This window comes from Coffea eugenioides, chromosome 1, assembly GCF_003713205.1.
Source record: "Coffea eugenioides isolate CCC68of chromosome 1, Ceug_1.0, whole genome shotgun sequence".
NCBI classification, from domain to species: domain Eukaryota; kingdom Viridiplantae; phylum Streptophyta; class Magnoliopsida; order Gentianales; family Rubiaceae; genus Coffea; species Coffea eugenioides.
The window spans coordinates 46,859,442-46,878,902 of record NC_040035.1 but is presented as its reverse complement, the minus strand read 5'-3'; the positions used below and the strand labels follow the sequence as shown (position 1 = coordinate 46,878,902).

Sequence of the window (19,461 nt, the reverse complement as noted above, 5' to 3'; positions counted from 1 at the left end):
AATCTCTTATCCAAACACATTAAAATGAGCTAAAAAGGATTAAATAGTGCTATTTTTTAATCAAAATTGGAAATTTTAAAATGGTATTAAAATCTTTAGCTCATTGATGCAGGAAGATAATTATTTTAAAGTTTTTCTAAAGAATTTGTATTATGTCACTTTAAGACTAAAGTTTTGTCAATTGTGTATTTGATAGTAGAGTTTGATTAAAACTTAATCAATTTCAAAATTGCAATAACAAAAAAAAGGAAAAAAACTGTATGAACACTTTGCATTAATGCTTTGATCTACTTTGAAAGGTTAAAGTGAAATGATGTTGGTAATGTAAATATTATTTTACACTATTAGACTTTCAAATTTGAATATAAATTTTCTACGCATCCAATGTAAAAAGAAAAATATTAGTAAAATTTTTTTACTTGCAAACATATTTTTTAAATATTTTGAATCATTTTTTTAAAATATTAGACGAGGGGAGGTATAAATTTCAAAACCTAGACAGGGCTCGGGAAAATTGTTAGAAACCTCAAGGCGTGAGAGGAAAGGTTATAGTTGCGGGTCCCACTGCCATCGTTGATGCAAGAAAGTAAAGGGCAAAAAAATCAAATTCTGCATGCTAAACTGGGGCTTTTTCTGTGTTTTTGTTGGGGGGGAGGGGGGGGGGTGTTCATCTGCATGATCGCCACGTCAGTGAGATACGGATGGAACTACAAAGGAAACGTGACGTATCGAGGAAGCTCACAATACCCGCACCCGCACCCGCGCCCGCACCCGCTGGCGTTGTACTCTTTCCACGTACGATACGGTGGGGCGTACTCGTAGAGCCGTCTTAATTCACTCTTTGGTACACGCATTTGGAACCGTTCAAATCTATCTATTCCCACGTTCAGCTGTCGCGATGCCTGTCCAACCGGCTCTGACTCTTACTTGTGCATGTTCTGCTGACCCCGCCGCCCGGCTGCGTGAGATCCAGCAACCAGTTTACCAATTTCCAGTCATCAAGAAATCACACAAGTTTTGATGCCTACGTGAGATCCGGCAAGTTGTTTCGTGTAAATTAGCCACCAACGAGAAAGTAAGAAATGATATGGAGTTTAAGCTTCGTACGTCGGTTGATTATATTTGTCTTTTGGTCCATCCGTCCAAACGTATTGATTTCAGTCATAAAGGTCGCCATTTTAGGCGATCCCTAATTACGAACTACACCATTCAACTGTCAACGAACGTCATAACTGCATTCTGCTATTTCTTTCTTTCTTTTTAAAATGTCATAACCACACTTCACTCTCAAGTTTTATTGCTGCTTCTAGTAATTTTACACGATACTTCTGCTTGAAACCTTCCCCCCCGCCCTTTTTTTTTTTGTTCCGACAATTTTTGACGCTACTCTCCCCTGCAATTCTTCAACAAAGGCGTTACAAAATTCTTGCTGTTTGACCCATCCGTTTGATTAGCAAAATTTTTTAAAAAAATGAATCTAATATTTTATTCAGCTTGAATCATAAATACAATTTTCAATCACTTTTTTTTTTTAATCTCACAATCATCACATCATACAAAATGTTATAGTATTATTTTAAATAACTTTTTTCAAATAATTGTGCAAATAATAGAAAGTATGGTTAATTGTAAAAATTACTTTCACAAAAATTAACATTGCACTTTGCAAATTAATTTGTTAAAGAATTTGCTTTTAACAAATCAAGATATACAAAAAAAAAATTTTATATTATTCAACTTGCATTATAAACAAAACTTCTAATCACTTTTAACCTCATGTACATCACAAAAAAGTGCTACGATGGTATTCTAAATAATTTTTTCCAAATAATCACTAATCCAAACACACTCCGTATTACTTGATATATTAAGATTTAAGATACCCACTTTGTCACGATCTAAACATCTCTTTTTACCAAACATCGAGTGCCAGAAAGCCCGAAAACAATAAGAAGAAATCCCTTCCAGTGAATATGATAATATACTACGTCTGGAAAATGAGAACACTACGATGGAAAATGGCTCATCTCGAAGAAGAACCTAATGGATGAACTAGAGTCGCACATGCTGAGTCAGGCTGACTATTCTGACCCAGACCCTGCCGATCGACCAGCAGCAGAACACATCAAGTTCGGAACGACACGACAAATAACAAATTCAAGAAATCTATCAGACAGCTAATTTACAAATTCGAGCTAAATACCACATCTAAATGCCCGTTGATTTAGCAGAGTCAGGACAATGCCTCCAACATTGAATGGGGGCATTCTCACAGGAAAGCAGACAAGTTCACGTATTATCGTTGTTAGATGTCCACAATGACCGGGCTAGCAGTAAATACCTCGGAGCGGCCGAAAACAATATGCAAAGAAAGTGGCCTACCGGAGGATACCTAGCATGCATTACAGCAAAAATTTCTTGGAAATATGATATACTAGTGACCCATCAGGGCCAAAGAATGCCAAACGCTAGGATGGCCTACCCCTAAATGCTTTCCTATTTTGGTGCAAAGCCTATATGCTTTCATGAATATCATCACGCTACAGTGGAGAAGCAAAGCAGGAGCCGCTGAAGATACAAAATTTAATATCTCATCTCAACCAAGAATTGCCTTAATCTGTGTCTTCTGATCTTCCGTTAGTGAAGTAGGGAACAGAACCTCAAATGTGACGTAAAGGTCTCCCTTCTTGTTACTGAAATGCAAGGGCATACCTTCACCCTTAAATTTTCTCACTTCCTTGGGCTTTGTAACTCCCTGAGCAATTAAAAATGTGAACAAAATAAAAATCAATGCAATTTGATTATTTATGAGTGCAATTTGATTATATCATTGACCTTCACGCAAGGTAAGCTACAGATCGATCTTATCTTCTACCAAACTTGCAAGAAATTTTCTACACAAACGGTCAAGATGCACTCATGTATCCTTTATCAACTTTGGCATGTAATATTTTGCACATATTGCATGGAACTATGTCCACTTGATTAAAAAATTTCTATCAAATTGGTGTAAGAAAGATTGATCCTTAGATCAAATCCAAAATGTACACAATATGTACTTACCTTTGTGCCAATGTCCACTAAATGATCATCAAGATGTTTGATGGTTTTCTCAAAACCAACAAGAGCTTGCACCTAAAACAAGTCCCAGAAATAAGCTCCATAAGAACTTTTTGATCTTGAAAGGAGAGAGCTAAACAAGTTAACAAAATGAGTAGCCAGAAACAAATCTACCATGGAATATAACATACAAATGATCATCTTGTTCATTCTTGATATATTTCTCACAAAGATTCGGCTATATAGACAAAGGGAAAGTTATATTCAAGTTGAAAAGCCTGTCATAGGTTTCCTATTTAGATGCCAAAAGCAACTAACTGAGGCAAATAGACAGTTGCTCAGAAGTCCAAAAAGTTGGTCCTTCAATGGCCCTCTTCCCTACCTGCCACTTCTTAACCATTTTATGCTTAAGTTGCATTTGTCTCCTACGCACTAAGCAGCTTACATTCTTAACCCTTCTCGGGGCTTAAGATGAATTCATCTCCTGTATTCAGCACAACAGCAGATCTAGGATTTTGGGTTCTTATGAAAATTATGCCAATCTCAACATTTAACTTGGAGCAGAAAATGAAATTTCACAATTGAATCAATCAATCCGAATGAAATAGACCAAAAGCTCATTTAAAAAAAAAATTCCATCTGTTAATCTAGCTATCATAAATTTATGTCTACAATATGTGGGACTAATGGAAGGCTATGTCATTAGAGTTCCTACCTGTAACACTTAATAGCTACTTGCCAGTCAAAATGATATCAAGCTGGAAATGATAACAGTAGAAAGAGGCATCCACATTGCTTATGATCAGCAAAACAGAAGTGGAATGCCAATTCCAACTTTACAACCCAACCAATTAAAAGTGGTGAAATGCATGAAAATCATGCTGAAAATTTGTTAAGATGATTATGTTGGCCAATCTGAAACTTAAGAATCATTTGGACGCAAATTAGCATCAACAAAATGAAAACACAGCAAGGAAGTTTGAAATACCAAGGTTATAGTAACAGTAGTGTGTAGATCATTGCCTTCCCTCCTGAAGAGGTCATGGGATGCGGTACGGATGCGAAACTGCCCAACAATAATAATAAAGGTATTTTGATCAGCTCTTTTTTGTAGTCATGACATCCTAGATATATTCAATCAGAAGCCAAGGATAGAGTCAAACCCTCAGATCTCCAGCTTCCCCATCAATTATGGGCTCACCATCCTCGTAAAACACCACTTCCTGTCAACAGAGCAGTGATAGTTACACAAGTCTTATACCAGAACATCTAATAAGTGGAAAATAGATGTTTGAATAACAGCTTCAAATACCTCAAAGAAAAAATTACTCTATGCATATCTTTACCTTCAGTACCAAAGGTAAATTCCATCCAATGAGAAACAGGGTGGATACAAACCAGCTTGAGATTACTCTCAGCACAATATTGACATATTAAAGCAGAAGATATGGAATGCTTTCTGCATTCCGAGACGGAATTTGCTTTTTATCTTGTTCAAAAATATGTTTTCATATTTATTTGGATCCACTTGCCACTACTGCTAACAATGTTGCCATGTTAAATCTCAGTACTAAATGTATATGTGACAGACAAATGGCAATTAATGTCCTCCTCACTCTTGATGCTACTTCCTCATGTACATCTCCTATTTTTGACTGCTGCAATTAGATCCACAACAGCTAACTTTATAAGAAAGAAATGAAAGGGATGGATTTGGAAAATAGAAGCACAAAGCCAATACATCGTGTACTTTGCAGTATATTTGACACTAACAAGGACAAAATGTCAAATTGGATTTTCCAAATTACAACCATACGCCATTTCACAGACAGTTAATGAACTGTAGTTCCAATAAGGGGATCTTACAAAAATGTCTAGCGACAATTGCTTCATATTCATTACATCTGATCACTTAAAGCAGCCTGTTGGGTTGTAATGCAAGGTTCTGCTTTCAGAAGTAAAATTCAGAACTTTGCATCTTTTTCATCCAACCAAAACAAAAGCACACAAATAAGAAAGTTATACCAATCACATCTAGGAATTAATATTTATGAGAAGCCAAAGAAGAGTTAAACGAGATCATGCATGATCTCAATATGTACCAAAGTAAAAAAAAAAAAAAAAAAAGATGCTTTATAGCAGTATCTAATTCGCAAAATGACAGTGAAAAGAAAAGTAATACTATTATTACAAACTTAAACACTGTCTTGAAGGAATTAGCAGTTGGCCAGGACTAGGAAACACTAACTCTATGTCAGTAGATGAAAATTTAAAGAGATCGATCATTAACATATACTCAACTGAATCCTCTCAGATATAAAGATTTAGAAAGTTGATAGAAGACTTGAACAAGACACAAAGACATACCTGCCCATCTTGCATCCCTTTCTCAATATCAACAGTCACAAAATAGCCTTCCCTTTCATACTTCACATTAGGGCATTGTTCACAGACCTGAAAGAATATGTCAAAACAAGTTAGGAAATATGACCTAGCCATCAAGCAAGAAGGTAAGGATCAGCCCAAAAAACACTAAGGTCAGAGGGCATACATCACCGAAGTGGTCAAAGAAAACTGAAACTATACCTGCTCAGTCATCTGCTGAAACATCCCTGGACCAATTTGCTTGTGATAAACCTCGTTTCGGCAGTTACAACGTCTCTTACCAGGGGCTGGCTTTATGACATTTTTCTCCCTCCATACCTATGAATTTATTTTAGAGCAAGAAGCAATAAGCAGAAAAAAAAAACACGGAACCAAATCTGAACTAGTGGCACTTGGCCAACTACATCAATTTTCAATTGCTTTTTTTTTTTTTTTCAAAGTAACTACCATAGAAATTCCTCATAATTCAGAATGATAAGATGGAAACTACACAATTCAAGAGCAATACCATTTCCAAGTCAGCAACGTCAGACCACACAGATATTCCAACTTAAGATACAAAATAAGGACTGAAAGCGTAAAATTTCAGAAGTCAAAAGCAACACTACACTCAGTCCTCAAAAATTTACAGAAGCAAAATTACCTTCAATGACCCCCCCATGTATAGATCTTCCAAAGTTGCATCCAATTCAACAATCACATCATCACCTTTAACAATCTTCTCTTCTTCTTCCATTGGACCTCCACCAAAGAACCTAGAAGTTTAAGTTTTCAAAATCTTTCAGCAAACTGTGTAACTTTTAAAATGTATTTAGTAGACAACGACACTTCCCAGTTCAGCATCAGTTATCCAGTAGAAGAGAAAAGAGCAATCACGGGGAAAAAGATACCAGAAAATAAATGTATGCAGAGAAATTGCTCATACATATTGCTAACATCTGAACTATTCCTAGCTAAAGATGTTCTCCACAAAGAAAAATACTAAACGAGGATAAGGGAAAAAACCATAAAGTCAAAGACTGAGTACAAAAGAAATACAAACACAAAGACCTCTCTCAACCACTTCTTCAGAGAGGGTCCAGAACTCCAGATTGTATAGTGTAGAACTGAGTACAGAACAGCAGTGAATTGGTGGGAAAAAGAGGAGATCAAGAGAAGTCACCACGACCAAAGTATTTGGGCACAAGTAGTTTTAAACTGCATTAGTTTGCCACGGATTTCAGAGATATGCATGATTACATGGACCTGTTTAGAAATTTATTAAAAATTGTTAAACATCCAAAACTAAAGACATAAAGAACCGGTATGAGATGGAATGCACGGTCCTTATTTAATTTGTCTAACCCAACTGCATGAACAAGTAGCTTCTTAAAGCTCAATCATCAGATTTTGCTTAATTTCATTTACTTCATGTTTTGATCTATCCCGCATGAACCGACTCAGTCTAACTTCAAGCCAATAATGTTCGACTGCACCTTAGCTTATACTGGCAAAGAATAATCACAACTCAGCAGAACAAATACGATGAAAAATGTTTGCACATTTCACAATATACTACTTCTGGAACACCAAAAATCTATAACAAGAAGGGTAATTAAAACCATGTTTCGACACGTTTCCACAACTCACGAGATTTTTTAACCCACTGAATACGAAATATTCAAACAACATCCATGTGCCCCACTTATGATACCGACTCTATATTTTGTTTACGATAAATAACTATGGAGCATGACCTCCCGAATTAAAGAAATACGGGGCAAAGGCAAGACTAAACAATAATTCACAGAGAAAAGAAAATAAAATAAGAGTAAAAGGAATCCACTTACTGGCTAAATATGTCTTGAATGTTCATCCCGCCACCTCTGCCACCACTGGCAGCGTGCTGTTTGAGACCCTCCTCCCCATACCTATCATAAATGCTCCTCTTTTCGCTATCAGAAAGCACTTCGTAAGCTGAAGAATCAATCGTGGATCAGTAAAATATTTCCGAGAGAGATAGAGAGAGGGGGGGAAAAAAAAAGAGCAGCTGCATAAAGAATGCAACAAATTTTCACCTACCATTATTGATTTCAGCAAATTTCTTGTTAGCCTCCTCGTTGCCTTGGTTCTTATCGGGATGATACTTCAACGCAAGTTTCCTGTAGGCCCGTTTCATCTGCTCGTCCGAAGCACCTCTCGGCACTTGCAGAATATCATAATAGCTCTTCCTGAAATCGCTCAATCAAAACGAAAAACAAATGAAAACCAAACAAATCTTGAATTTGAACAAGAATGAGGTAGCATGAAACGTACGCTGCAATGGCGATTAGAGAACAGGATAAAAAGCATAGCAGGAATAGCAACTTGGATGTTCTTCGGTGCACCATAGTTTCTCTGGCACAGATATATTCAAATTCGAGAAAGAGAGATTAAAGACAATCTATCTGATTGTCTCTCCCCTCGAAATCTAGGGTTTTGGATGTGTGATCTAAAAACTTAGATGGAGAACGAATAATCTTCGATAATTTGCACCGGACCTAAATAAAAATTCGCTTTAAATTTGTTCGTAAATGTCTCTTCTACAAAACCACTGAAGCCTGCGACTGAATCACCGGGGAAAAAAGGCCGAAAAGAGACCTCTCGCTATTTCGCACGCAATGAAACGTGTTCTCTGGGGGAACTGACCAATTAAAGAGCTCTCCCACTTGTTCTGTCCAATAATCTGTAGCCACGTATTCAAGGCCCCTCTTTCTCCCCGCAAAGAACTTTTCTTAATAAACTTCAAGTTTGACCCCACTTCGGGTTTCAACGACTTTTTGAAGTCCTACATTCGGAGTTTCAATTTCAAGACGGGGAAGCGAACACACATACACTCTTCCTCTTCTTTTTTTTCACTTTTTTTTTTAATTTATAATGTGAGATGAAAAGTGGTTGAATTATATATGTTATTCCCACAAAATTATGAGTTTGTTCATTCATATATACAGCAAGTACTTTCAAAAGTTGAAATCCTCAATAAACGTATTCTCTCCATTTCTCCCCATACTTGGAGAAAATTTCAAAAGAATCTTGTTCTCCTTTCCTTTTTTTTTTCCCTTATTTCAAAATCATTCCATTGTAGCTAAAGTTGGACAGAAAAAAATACATTATTTCTTCTTCTCATTAAAAAAGAAAGGATTAATCTTTCCTACACTGTCGGTGTATACACTATCAGCGTTGTATGAATGACAAAAATTTGAATTTGAAATTCAACTTTTGCACACATGTCATGAATCAAATGGTGATAGTGTATACATCGTTAGTGTATATAAAATTTATCCAAAAAGAAAATTACCATTTTATTCTCCCAAACCTTTAAATTTGTAAGCCTTCAAGGCCTTCCGTTTGTGCGGAGTCCAGTCGTTTCAATACATGTGCACTCATTTTGTTCGTTTGGGATTCATCTTCATTTGGGATCCTTGTTTCGGCCTTAGTTCGTACAAGCCCAAAATTCACCTTCATTTAGTATGACCGCCACCCCACAGAGACATTGCTCAGTCTCGTTCTCAGGTTCTATGGAGAATGTCGATGCAATAACGAGTAACAAGCCAATGAGCCTCCTACAAGACTTGTGGGACCGTTACAAACCTCTGCAGCTGGTCGTGAAATGACATATAATCCCAATAAAATCTTGAACCCAACAATTTCACCATCTTCCATCCTCAGCACAAGAAGTTGGATGAATTTTTCCTACACGACATGGTACTCCAACTGCCTAGCCTTCGTAAAAAATTTGGTAATAAAAGAAAATTTAGCAAAATTAATTTTCTAACCAATACTTATATATTTTCTATAATAGCTATGTTTCATGAATTATCAGACGACAAATTCGATGGAAGAGGATTTGTTGGTGAATTATTTCTTTGACTTCCACATCCAAAGTCTCGGGCTCTAAGGTTGAAGGATCCTACCATGTTCTCATAGATTTGATCCCTTATTGTCAAGAGTGAATCTCTCAGTTGTGCACCTATGGCGTGAAAGACCTCTTCAAGTAACCCTATACTTAAAACTCCCTGGTATATATTTTCAAGAAGGCATTAAATATGATCATAACATGCCTCTATACAATCACAATGTGCATGAAAAAGATTCAAATTACTTTAATGTGCATCAACCATCATTACAGGAGAAGTCTACTTTGAAATTACATGATGCGATTACGGAAGCGTAGAAGACGAAGGGGTTATGCGAGTACCCTTCGTACGAGAATCGTTGGTTGGACGAACAAAACCTAAAAATACAAGATTTATGCATGGGAAAATCCAATGACTCGGAGAGTTTATTTCATTAAAGTTGATAATAGAATGAATACAAAAAACCCTAAATATACATATTTATAGGTTATATTAGATAAACTACCAAAGGAAATAAAATAATACGTAAAACTCTAAACAAACTTTAACTACACATTTGATCGCGTTGAGGATCCCTGTTAACACAATTAATACTAATGATAAAATATTACTAATTAAAAATAAATAGAAATATAGAAATCGACCCTAATCTAGAACCGTAAATGATTTTTGGGTAGCTTTATTGATACCGAGGATGGATCCCACGACCGAGGGAATCCCTCATTCTGCATCAATAGTAATGAACCAAAAGCGCAAGAATTTGAGGGAAGAAGCCATTTGGGTCAAACGCGACTTTGTCAAATTGGTTTTTGGAATTAGTTGAGAATAAATTTGGGTCAAACAACTGGAGCATAAAGCTTTCAAATTCTTGAGAATAAATTTGAGATAAAATCAAAATATGTTACCATTACAAGAATTCCATTTTACATGGTGATTGATAGTAATGGTTGAAGGAGGAAAAGATGGCAACATTTGGCAGGCAAACAAACGAAGTTCCATTCGTAAATTTTTGGGAAGCATCGATAGGCAAAAACTTCGATCCACTACAATCTGCCACATTGACATTATGAATTAATAATTGAGAATTCGTTTCTTCTTGCGATGCTTCGAGACAAAAAGCGTAGTTAATTCTTTCAGTATCAATTTTGCCTTGTATCCCAAACTCGAACATCCATCCACCGCTTTCGTCTACAGCTATTGCTGCTATCTTTCTGGCACTCACCAGTCACCAGATAATCCCAAGCTTCCTCTCCTTTCCCTTTCGTCCGCCACCAGCGAACACCAGTTGCATCGGAGGAGCAAGTGGCAGCGTCTATAAAGAGAGATTTCCAGCCTTCTGGATCCTATTTTCTGGTTTAATAGACTGAAGAAATTTCTCCTGTGGAAGTAGTCGTCAGTTGAATCTTCATCGGACCGCGTGGCCACCATCTTCTCCTTCTTGTCATCTTCCCTTTTTCTTGCAAAACTTAAAAAATATATATTTTTTTAAAGCTAGTACATAAGTTTTGAAGAAATATCAAGAAATCTTTGAAACAAAAAAGTACGCAAGGAACAAGAGGAGACAACTTCTCACTACTTAATTCGCAGTGTCAACGTGATCGATCACAGACCTCTCCGTCTGTGGTTGAGGTCGTGCACCGGATCCATCCAAATTTTTCCTCCCCCCACCAACAATAACAGGTTGACAAAGACTAGTTTGTCCTAATGCCAACAGCAAAAGGTTAGGCAGCCCATTTGCAAATAATAATAATAATAATGAAATAAACGCACATTCCTAATTCCTCTCCTTATTCCTCCTCAAGGAGGGAGGACCGCAGAGGTACGTAATTAAATCGAGGAGAGAAGCGAAGCGGCAGAGGCAGATGGAGGTAATAATGGCAGAGATGGGACTTGATTAGCTGATCTAAATTCTAAGGAGGACCGAAGGGAAGGGGACATACCAGAGAGAGAGAGAGAGAGGGAGCGTGGTGGTACGAGGGATAATCAACGTGGGAGATGGAAGCCCCGTCACGAGGCTGCCGACGGTGGATGAGCCACGACAGGTGTCTTTCTATGTGGCCCTCGTGGCATCATCTTTCACCACACCAACTTGTATGTACATCACCGGTTGTCCCGCCTCACTGTTTTTGAGTCCTTACGCGCGGGCGCGGTATAAAACCCCACCTGCGCCTTTTAACCTTTACTCCAGCCCCCCTGCGCCAACCCACACTGGGTCTGGTCCAAACTCTATACATTGATAAGTCCTGCACCTCAACTTTTGAGACTTTGAGAGTGTGCAATAAAAACATGCATAAAAAGTCTTTGAAAGTCAACCGGCTATGCTAGGCTACAAGGTTTGTTGTTAGGCTCTTCGCCTCTTCCACCTCCTCCTTTAAAAGGCAGGGCCCGTTTGAAAAGTCATTTTTCTTCAAAAAATTTCAGAAACTGGCAATTAGAACGGCAGCTCAGCATCTCTCTAATCTGATCTGAAACCTGAAGAATAATGGGAAGAGCCCCTTGCTGTGAGAAAGTGGGCATAAAGAGAGGGAGGTGGACGGCTGAAGAAGATGAAATCTTGACCAAGTACATTCAAGCCAACGGAGAAGGTTCCTGGAGGTCACTGCCAAAGAATGCAGGTACCCCAAGTTATAGTTATTTGAGCTCTCAATTATTATTATTATCATATCACCGACAAGGCCTGCCTGCCTTTGAGTATGGTATTAATACCTTTTTTTTTTTTTTAATAATGAGTCTCTTATCCGGCTACGTGTCCATTTTGAAGGACTGCTTAGATGTGGGAAGAGTTGCAGATTGAGATGGATCAACTACTTGAGGTCTGACTTGAAGCGAGGCAATATAACTGCAGAAGAGGAAGAACTGATAATTAATCTGCATGCATCTCTCGGTAACAGGTGACCCAGCATTCCTCACAACATGCACTACTATCTTTCTTCCTTTTTTCTTTTTCCCTTTTGCCCACTAATTTTTGTCCAACAACAAATGCAAATCAGATGTCTCCCTGTCCTAGCACTTATTTGGGGGAAAATGATGAAAAGGGTCCCCATCCAACCACTATTCTATTTTTATACTCATTTTCTTGATTATTTTCTGTGGCCAAAGTCCAATACATTCAAATAGAAACACAGATCTTGTGAGTTGAACAAGGCCGAGTAGCAACTAGCAAGTACTTTAAATATATCTTTCATTTACACTACTGCTTGCACGTGACCATCTTGAATCGTTCATTCTGAAAAACACCGCTTACCTTGGGAGTTGTGCGTATAAATTTTATTACCACTGATTTATGATTAATAATGATGAGGTGATTGTTAATGATGTCCTTTTTTTTTTCTTTTTTTTTTTTGGTTCAAAGGTGGTCTTTGATTGCGGGACACATGCCAGGTAGAACAGACAATGAGATTAAGAACTACTGGAACTCTCATTTGAGCAGACAACTCCACAAATTCAAGAAGCCAGATAGCGAAAGTAGTGTACCACCAGGTCCGCTGCAACCAGCGGCAGAGGTGATGGATTTAGTAGTTGAGCATGGAGGCGGTGAAGTATCAAAGAAGCGAAAAGGCAGTCGATCCAACATGAGGAAGAACAGAAGCAGCACTAATCCATCGCAACCAAAAGAATTAGCGGGACCTGCTGCTGCAACGGTTCAAATGCCCCGTACTCCAACTCTTGAGGAAGAGACTCTGTCTAGTGCAGTCTCTTTGGAAGAGGGAGGTACGAGTAAATTCGTGGTTTCTAGTAGTCTTATGACGGACGCATGCGCTAAACGAGAAAGAAGACAAAATTTGGCAAGCACTGGTACTACTAGCGACGAATGCACCCCTGAAGTGGGAGAAACCAAGAGCAGCGTGATGTTGCAGCCTGAAGGTGGATTGATGACAAGCGGTAGTGATGGAGCTGTGGGGCTGGACAGCGGGACGTTTTGTCTTGATGAGATGATGAATATTGGGGATCCTGATGGGATTTTGACGTTTCACGGAAATACGACGAGTACAAAAGAAACGTGTAGTGAAACGGCAGCCACTAACGTGGAGCGACAATGCGATAATATGGACCCGGGCTACTACACTACAACTACAAGAGCATCAAATATTGTCGATGATCAGGAGGAAACTGATAAGTTGGGAAAAATGGACGTTTCAAACGGAAGGAATCAGATCGGCTGCACTTCTCCAGCAGCTCATGAAGATCATCACGACGGAAAGCTTGATGACTGGGATGATTGGCAATGGGATGAACCTGTAGTCCAAAACAATCTCACCACATTACCAGGGGAGGAAGCAGACTTGCTGTCGTGGCTCTGGGATTCTGACAACAACAACAACTACCTGAATTCAAGTGGGAATTTTGACGATGGAGCTGGAATGGACGATGAAAAGCACAATGCTATGGTTGCCTGGCTTCTCTCTTGAGTTTTCATCTCTTTATTTTATTTTATTCTTGTTCGTTTTGTGCTTTTTTAGGCTGAAAAATAAGGAGGAGGAAAACATATAATGTAGACCGTTTCCCGTGCATTAATTTTACCATATAAATGTCTTGGAAAGCGTACGTGGCAGATGAAGTTGGATACAGTAGTAATGAATTCACCACCGCTCCAGATATAACAAATGAAGTTGGATATATTGACGTTCAAATTTCGCACGTTAAACTGTGATGAAGCTTGCGCATATGGGAAAGTACACAGATAAAGAATTGACAAAAGAGGAGAAATATGGAGCATTTGTAGTAATTACCGTACCAATGTATCTGAACAAACAAACTCCTGCAGTAGTTTTTGATATTCATTTCTAATAACACAAGCCTTCCCAAATTTTGAAGACCAAGAGTGGTGTTAACGTTCGTTGTCTTTTGCTTTAAATTTTTTTTTTTTTGGAAATGTTAAGGGTCTTTATCCTTGACTGGTTGACTTGGAAAGTGAACACAATATAAAAGGCTACATTGTTTCATCAAAACAAGAAAGAAAAGCTGTTTTGTTATTTTTTGAAGTTGAAAGTAATTAAAGCGATGGGCATACTTTGAGGGGGGGAAAAAAAAGAGGAAAGAACAGAAATGAAGAAAGGTGCTTCTTCTCGCATTTTATTTTGAAATTATAGAGATTTTAATAGCCAACTGACGACTGATATAAATGATTCATGGAGTCGCTCTTTAGACTGAAGTCACTGGACCACCCCTCCCACCGTGACACCTAATGGATGAAACTTGAAAGTTAGAGGAAGCTTTCTACAAATATTCCAAGCCTATTAATGTTGTACGGGTACAGGCAACAAATTCAAAAGATACATATCCATGTCATTGTACGCGATAAAATTTCAAGTCCTCGATTCTTCTCTTCAAACGCTAATCCAAAGGCTTCGCAGCTTGCTTATGGATCGACCACCGATTCCTTCAAATCTTGATATATAAGATTTGAAGAACTTCGAAGATATATGAAGACTCAAGCCTTAATATATGGACAACTTGAGGAACTTGATGGTGGAGGCCTTCGTAGCTTGGAGTTTCAAAACTTGAGTGCGTGAGACGTCTCTTCGTGTCCCGCGACTTGGTGGAGAGACCCCTGTTTATAACTATGAAATGAGGTAAATGTTTAAAACATGTATACCACTCTACTTGTTTGACAAAACATGCAGCCATATTATGACCGTGCTAACTTAAATATTATCTCTTCATTTTGTATTTGCTAATAAAGAGATAATATCAATAAGTAATTCCTTGATTGGCCAGACTTGTAGGTACATATGACATGGCGCCATTTGATTGGGTAAGCTATTGTAGTATATAAGACATCTATATGGATTAAATAACTCTAGATATTATTTCTTTAATAAATAAATAATTATTTAGATATTTATCCATAATTTTACTAAATTATATAGACATGTGACGTGGCGTAATTTAATTGGCAGAAATATCCTGACGATTTTAATTAGTCGCAACACCTCATTTTGACATGTGGAGAGACATAATTGGCTGATGAATAGTCAAACTTCCAAGTGTGCATGACATATGGCAATATCCGATTGGATAAAAATAAGCCATAGAAATAATTTATAGACCAATGGTAATTTTTTAGAATTTAATTAAAATTCCATTGCCTACAGTCATATCCAAAAACTAAAAATAAAAAAAATTGTCTTATAAAAATTCTTCTAAAAATTATCCAAAAACTTGATGGGTTTCAATGCTTCGGATGTTTGAAGTACTTTAAGTATCAATTGTCATATATCCTTCAAAGTACTTAAAAAGATAAGAACTGTGTCTAACTATTTAATTACGTAATAAAACTTGTCTAGCTCAGGAAACTACCGACTCAATAATTCAGAGACAAAAATCCTATCAAAATGGTTTCGGAATTCAGATGCAATCCAATAATGCGGAATGATACTTGACTAATTATAATTGGTAAATTATGCATTATCAATCTTTTTTTTTTTTTGTAGTAATGACAACATTTGTATAATCTACTCTAAAGAAACGGGCAGTTGACGAAATTTTTGTGTCAAAGGAAACCATAATTAAGTGACGAGGTGGAAGGTAAGGATCGAACTCATAACCTTCTACCCTGCCAAAACAACAATAGTCCAAGAGGCTGTTGGCAAATAGAGAGAAAGACATAAATTATGCATTATCAATCGCACTCGGTAAAATTAGCTGATAAGCAAGATAGCTGTTGCCCTGGATGAGGGCTACGTAGGTACAGTACAATCGTAAGGTAAGCGCCGATCTATGCATCCAATCACCTAGCATGCTACAAGACGGAGCTGCAAATTGCCTGAACAAGAGGTAATAGTTGTAGTAGTACATCAATGTCGGTATCTAGTACAAGACGAATCACTAAGGTGCTTGAGGTAGATTAATTTGGATCAAGTTCTAATTCGTGTCAGTCTATGGGTTATGGTCAGTAAAAGTTTTAAGGTGTTTGTCAAGAAAAACCTACCTTTCCTTAGTGCAAGAGTACAAGCTGTGCACGCTAGTAGAAGGATACATATCCTTCGTGCTGCTCTAGTAGAAGAGTATTCAGGTATCAATTATTCGATCCCAAAGGAGATTAATTTATCAAAACTCTTCAAATTACTCAATTATTTAGACTACACTATTAAGCAAGAGACCTTTTTTTCATAATTTTTTCCCATCAAGGGAGGGAGTAGACAAATTTGAATAAGCAAGAGATTGATAAACTACCAAAAGACAAATAAGGAAAAGAGCAAAAATTCACAAAAATCAAGAATTAAAAAGTTTTAACCACAATTTTATATTGGTCAATTGATTGATTTTTCATGCAAAGCTATGTTAAATCTCTTGATATTATAAAACTCGCTTTTGCTAGTGATTTACATATATCAGCAATCAAATTTTAGTCTACTTTCGTAACCTAAATCCAATCAAAATTTCAGTAAGGTCGAGAGATTATCGGTTACCCACTAAAAGCTTCTCTAATTTCGTGAGTTATTATTTAGAGTTTATGTCTTTATGATTAAGCATTAATTAATAACTTTTTATTAATTAAATAACACCAAAGATGCTTTACAATTATGTGCACTTAAATTGCAAATATTAAAACTAATGGCATAAAGTAGCAACTTACAAGAATCACCAACCAATCAAGGAAAATTATGGACTATGGATCAATAGATTCGATCTAACCTTCGAAAAGAGATTTAGCAACTCATAATTATAATAAATAAGATAATAATTAAATTAGAAAGTATAAACTTCATTAATATTAAAGTAAACAAGAATACGAGTAGAAGATCTTAGCCAATTTGGTGAGATTCCCCTATTTGCTTCTTGTAAAACTTGAAGTACAACTTGAAAACAATAAAAAGTAAAATGAGGGCGTGTTTAATAAAACTAAAGTCTAAAAATTTGAAATTTGAATCTATTAAGTTATTGAATTGTTAACTATTAAATTAAATATTGAATGAAATACATTTGAGTGCATATCACATTCAGTGATAAGTGAATAACTTATCACTTAATTTTGGGAGCAAGTTTTGTCTTGAAAATTCAATGTCACTTTATTAATTCAGATATTTAATTTTTTATTATCAAACGATTTGAATATGTTAAGATCTGAATTTTAAGTGTTGAATTGAGTTATCAAACACGATCTTAGTCTATACTAAAACTACTCTAAAATTACTTCTAATTATGACTTAGCCCTTGAAACATTTTCATAATGGTCCATTTTATACATGAAAAAAAAATTGGAGGTTGAGTGGAAATAGGTAGTCTTGTAAGCAAAAGAATTAGACTGTTTAGCCCCCAAATTTAGATGTAAATATCTTGATGAAGAAGGTCGGATTAGCTCTAGGACAAAAAAGAAAAATTGTAGAAATTTGAATAAGATTTCCAATGGCTTATGAATCAGCTTATTTGAACATCTAGGTGTGGAATTATGCCTGAAATAAAGTTTTCAAAATCATAGTTACAAAAAATCATTTATGTGATTTAAACTTTTGGATAGGAAATTGGTGGAAGCCCTTGATTTTAGTTTCAAAACTCATTAAGAATCACCTCAATTTGACATTTGTAACTCGAGTTATGGCTAAAACATTGAAATGTGGTAAACCTCAATCAGATCTCTTTTGGAAATTAACTTCCTTAACTTGTTACTCGACCTCATTAATTTTGTATTTTAACTTCAAACCATATTTAAAACACAAAAACTCTAATAAAACCCTAAAATGAATTATTTTAACACATAAATACATAACAAATGGATTCAAACACACATACAAGTAATGTAAAATACGACGCTTATTACGATTAATTTACATGAAATAGTTTAAAATTTTAACCTTGAAATGTAAAGGGTTCGACGTGGATGACAATGTTAGAATCTTATTATGAGTTTATCACCCCATTTTGATCTACGTCTTACCCATAAGACACGTAATAGAAAAAAATTTATCGTATACAAGTGAGTCAAGGCACATAAGAAGCGAACATAATTTCAAATTTGTATTTTCAATTTTAAGGTCAAATGTAGTAAACTATCACGTGTCCTAGTGACACAAGCTAAGCATACAAAATTCAAAGAATGAACACAGTATTCACCATAAAACTTACACAAATTTATTCAATTACACCTTAGTTGCATGCATTTTTTGCATAGTTAAATAAAAACTTACGCAGACAAAATAATATTGGACTCGTCCTTTAGGTGGAAATAATAGAATAACCCATCCAGTAATAAAATTATTATGCCAATTTTGGTCAATAATTCTGTTGGATGGTTTGAATTTATCAAAAGGTCTTTAGTTATTGCGTATTTGGTCAGGAGGAAATTTGAAAAAAACGGATGGACTTTGAAGAGAAATAATTGGTCAGACATTAATTTTGATAACCTACTATCATTCAAGTGGAGACTGGCCTGCTTGGATTCCTTTGTTTTTTTTAAAAAAATGAGTATATTAAGTACAAATTTGATAACCAAAACATCCCCAAAACACTCTAAAAATATTCCAAATACGCCTAAAAAAAAAATCTAATCAATTTTTTCTTTTTTCCCTCACCACCACCCATCATACTGCACCACCTGTTACTTCTATTGTCAGCACCCCTCTCCTCTCCTTCCTCTACTATCGTCACCCCCCTTTTCCCATCCGTCTTCTTTCCTCTCAATTCCTTCTTCCTTCGTTTCCCTTTCTTCTCCTACACCCTTCCCTATTTCACGATTAGGCTTGGTTTCGAAGAGGAAGGGAGGGGAAGAAAAGAGGGAGAAAGAAGAAGGGAAAGAGGAAGAGGGAGGGAGGAAGGGAAAGGGTGGTGGCACATGATGGGTCACGGTAGTGGTACGTGAAGTATTTGAATGCACTCCAATGAAGTTTTGAATTAAAAAAATTCTTAAAATACATTTACAATAAAAATTTTTGATATAGTACAAAGTTACAGTAACATTTTTTGAAAATACCCCTAAAAAAATCCAATTCACATGGACCCAAGAATCTACATGGTGAATGTCATCTTTTTAAACATTCGAGGACCACATAAAAAATAGCGAAATCTAACCAACAGCAGTAATTTTAATTTTCTATGATGGAAGAATAAAAATCAATTTAGTCAAGGGTGAGTACTCACAATTTTCTAAAGTTACGGTACAATAATAATGTGTTACAACTTTTAAAAATAATACTAATAAATA

General features: G+C 36.4%; 2 protein-coding genes across 2 annotated transcripts; one reads left to right on the top strand and one right to left on the bottom strand.

Annotated features, from left to right (window-relative positions):
- Positions 1 to 2,149: 2,149 nt before the first annotated feature.
- Positions 2,150 to 8,088, bottom strand: LOC113765025 (dnaJ protein ERDJ3B). Its single transcript, XM_027309079.1, has 10 exons — positions 7,741 to 8,088; positions 7,507 to 7,655; positions 7,275 to 7,401; positions 6,089 to 6,200; positions 5,647 to 5,763; positions 5,428 to 5,514; positions 4,224 to 4,283; positions 4,049 to 4,126; positions 3,064 to 3,135; positions 2,150 to 2,755 (listed from the first exon to the last, which is right to left on the bottom strand). Exons 1-10 carry the CDS (start codon positions 7,812 to 7,814, stop codon positions 2,597 to 2,599), a joined length of 1,035 nt encoding a protein of 344 aa, XP_027164880.1. The 5' UTR covers positions 7,815 to 8,088; the 3' UTR covers positions 2,150 to 2,596.
- Positions 8,089 to 11,509: 3,421 nt separating this feature from the next.
- On the top strand, positions 11,510 to 13,903 carry LOC113752241 (transcription factor MYB11). The gene is made up of 3 exons (XM_027296387.1): positions 11,510 to 11,935; positions 12,082 to 12,211; positions 12,673 to 13,903. The coding sequence occupies exons 1-3, from the start codon at positions 11,803 to 11,805 to the stop codon at positions 13,727 to 13,729; spliced, it is 1,320 nt and encodes a 439-aa protein (XP_027152188.1). The 5' UTR covers positions 11,510 to 11,802; the 3' UTR covers positions 13,730 to 13,903.
- The last annotated feature ends 5,558 nt before the right edge of the window (positions 13,904 to 19,461 follow it).

What these genes read in the sequence shown, in the direction of transcription:
- LOC113765025 (XM_027309079.1), bottom strand. Translation starts at nt 7,814, where the DNA reads ATGGTGCACCGAAGAACATCCAAGTTGCTATTCCTGCTATGCTTTTTA. An exon ending in TTCAGCAGATGACTGAGCAG is followed by an intron (nt 5,515 to 5,646) that starts GTATAGTTTCAG and finishes ATATTCTTTCAG; the next exon opens with GTCTGTGAACAATGCCCTAA. An exon ending in CTACTGTTACTATAACCTTG is followed by an intron (nt 3,136 to 4,048) that starts GTATTTCAAACT and finishes GACTTGTTTTAG; the next exon opens with GTGCAAGCTCTTGTTGGTTT.
- LOC113752241 (XM_027296387.1), top strand. Translation starts at nt 11,803, where the DNA reads ATGGGAAGAGCCCCTTGCTGTGAGAAAGTGGGCATAAAGAGAGGGAGG. An exon ending in GTCACTGCCAAAGAATGCAG is followed by an intron (nt 11,936 to 12,081) that starts GTACCCCAAGTT and finishes TCCATTTTGAAG; the next exon opens with GACTGCTTAGATGTGGGAAG. An exon ending in CATGCATCTCTCGGTAACAG is followed by an intron (nt 12,212 to 12,672) that starts GTGACCCAGCAT and finishes TTTGGTTCAAAG; the next exon opens with GTGGTCTTTGATTGCGGGAC.